General features: G+C 41.9%; 1 protein-coding gene across 1 annotated transcript; it reads right to left on the bottom strand.

Annotated features, from left to right (window-relative positions):
* Positions 1 to 387: 387 nt before the first annotated feature.
* On the bottom strand, positions 388 to 1,482 carry LOC137963290 (uncharacterized mitochondrial protein AtMg00810-like). The gene has a single exon (XM_068810431.1). The coding sequence runs from the start codon at positions 1,480 to 1,482 to the stop codon at positions 388 to 390; it is 1,095 nt and encodes a 364-aa protein (XP_068666532.1).
* Between the last annotated feature and the right edge of the window lie 1,448 nt (positions 1,483 to 2,930).

Below are 2,930 nucleotides of genomic sequence, written 5' to 3'. Positions count from 1 at the left end.
ATTGTATATATTATTCTTTACTTTGAAAATAATATTACACATTACGAGAGTGAATACACATTTGAGCAAAGAAAACAAAAAGAAAAAAGTTACCGATCCCATCCTCCCTGAGAAGAATTTCAATAAAATTCACCACATTGTACGGGTGCTTTGATTTCATTAATTTATAACTATGATATCCCAATTACGAGATTTACAATGGATTACAGTGGATTTGATGTATACAGAAAGGGAATGATTGAGCTTAATTAGCTCCTGTAATGGAGGAGCAATTCCTCTGCAAGGAAGGCCCTAAACTGGGCAAGGATTCTCAATCAGCGTCTCTTAAGTATCTTCAACAGCCCCCCGCAAGCTAAGCGTCGGATTAGGACAGACATGTAGCTTGAATCAAAAAAATTGAAAGAGAGGCCAAGAGACGCTTTTGGTGAAGATATCGACAACCTGTAAATGAGATGGCACATATTGAATGTGAATCTTTCCAGCAACAACAAGTTCATGCAGAAAATGGATGTCCAACTCAACATGCTTAGCCCGCTTGTGAACAACAGGGTTGGAGCTCAAGAAAAGAGCGCTTTTTTTTATCACATAAGAGAAGAGGCCGCTCAGGATGGAAACTTTGAGATCATGAAGAAGATGAGTGAGCCAGAGAAGTTCAACGGCCGTGAGAGCAAGAGCACGATATTCAGACTCATAGCTGGAACGAGAAACTGTAGGTTGTTTCTTGGCACTCCAGGAGACTAAGTTGTCACCAAGGAAAATAGAGTAATCAGAGGTGGAGCAGCGAGTGTCAGGATAACCAGCCCAGTCAGCATCAGAATAAGCCACAAGAGATCCCGATGAAGCAGATGGACGGAAGGATAGGCCATAATGGAGAGTGCCTTTGACATACCGAAGAATGTGCTTAACAACAAGGAAGTGGTCAGTAGTGGGAGAGTGTAGAAACTGACTGACCGAGTTGACAGCATGAGCAATATCGGGACGCATGATGGTCAAATACTGAAGAGCACCAACAAGAGATCGGTAATCAGTAGGATCCAAAAATAACTGACCATCAGAGGAGAGATGCTGAGAAACCACCATAGGAGTGTGAACAGGCTTGCTGTCAAGTAATAGAGCCCGGGCAAGGACATCACGCGCATATTTTAGCTGACTAAGAAATAGTTCATCAACGATGGGTGCAACTTCAAGACCAAGAAAGTAGCTGAGGGAACCCAAATCCTTTGTAGCGAACTCAGAATGAAGCTTGCTGGCAAAGCTATCAAGAAGAGAGGAGTTGTTTCTTGTAATAATAATATCATCAACATATAAGAGCAAATAAAGGATGTCAAAGTGTCGACTGCAGTGGAAGCCAAGATGAGTAAGAAAAGAGATGAACCGCTGAAACCAAGCTCGAGGTGCTTGGTTGAGGCCATAAAGAGCTTTCTGAAGCTTGCAAACATGATTAGGAAGGCGAGGATCAATATACCCTACAGGTTGTTTCATATAGAGTTGTTCATTGAGATACCATTGAGGAAGGCATTTTTGACATCTAGTTGATGGAGAGACCATCAATTTGTAACAGCAAGAGAGAGCACAACGCGAATCGTGGTAGCTTTGATGACTGGACTGAAGGTGTCAGAATAGTCGAGCCCTGGTACTTGTGTAAACCCCTTTGCAAAGAAACGGACTTTGAATCATTCAATAGACCCATCAGGCAAATATTTGGTTTGAAATACCCATTTAGAACCCATAATATTGGTATGATCCGGTCGAGGTACCAAAACCAGGTACGATTATTTTGTAGAGCTTGAATTTCTTCATCCATAGAAGCAAGCCAGGCAGGATTTTTGGCAGTTGATTTGAATCCTTTGGGCACAGTAGAGGTCAAGATAGCATAATGAAGACCAGAAGTGCCATAGTAAGCAAGATCAGTCGAGTGATGAGGTTTGAAAATTCCAACCTTGGCGCATGTGAGAATAAGATGAGATCTCATCGGGAGTGCAGCAATAGGAGCAGTGGGTCCAGGTGGACTAGAATCTGGGGATGGCTGAGGCGGACCTGTAAGAGAATCAGTGGCATGCAAAGACTCATCCACAGGATCAGTACAAATAACACATGGACGGGAGCTGGATGGAGTAATGTGCGGGGAATGAGGGGCCGAAAGAGATGGGGATAGGATTGTAGGCGATTGATCAGGTTCCAGAAAGTTGGAGAATTGGAGAGAGGAGAGGGGTTGAGCCTGAGAAGAAGCTAAGGAGGGGAAAAATGTCTCATCGAATTGAGCGTGTCTGGTGATATATCCTAGAAGCAACGGGATCAAGACAACGAAAACTTTTATAAGATGAGCAATACCCCATAAAGAGACATGGAAGACTACGCGGGGAAAATTTGTTAGGCATATAATCACGTAGACAGGGATAAACACGACAACCAAAAGGATGGAAATTTGCATAATTGGCAGGAAAACCAAAGAGAAGTTCAAAGGGGGACTTACCTTTGAGGAGTGGTGTTGGCAAGCGGTTGATGATGTAGGCCCCAATGCTAAAGGTATCAACCCAGAACCGAGGAGAGATGTGAGAATGGAAAAGCAGAGCCAAACGAGTTTCAATGACATGACGATGTTTACGTTCAGCAAGACTGTTTCGAGCAGGGGTATATGGACAAGATAGTTTATGATGAATGCTAGATTGATGAAGGTGGTTTTTAAAATAATTTCTTGTATATTTTTCACCACCATCACTTTGAAAAATTTTAATATGAGTAAAATGTTGATTTTCCACGAATTTTTGAAATTGAAGAAAGATATCATAGAAGTCAGATTTCAATTTCAATGGGTAAAGCCAAGTAAATCGAGAAAGGTCATCAACAAATAAAACATAGTAAACAAACCCCAAATTTGATGTTACTGGAGATGGACCCCATATATCGCAGTGAATTAACTCCAACACATG

Source organism: Aristolochia californica, unplaced genomic scaffold (assembly GCF_029961685.1).
Source record: "Aristolochia californica isolate CCGP_79_NKW_82.1479 unplaced genomic scaffold, dmAriCali1.0.hap1 SCAF_4, whole genome shotgun sequence".
NCBI lineage: Eukaryota > Viridiplantae > Streptophyta > Magnoliopsida > Piperales > Aristolochiaceae > Aristolochia > Aristolochia californica.
The sequence above is the reverse complement of the archived record's forward strand: the minus strand, read 5'-3'. Positions and strand labels throughout refer to the sequence as shown.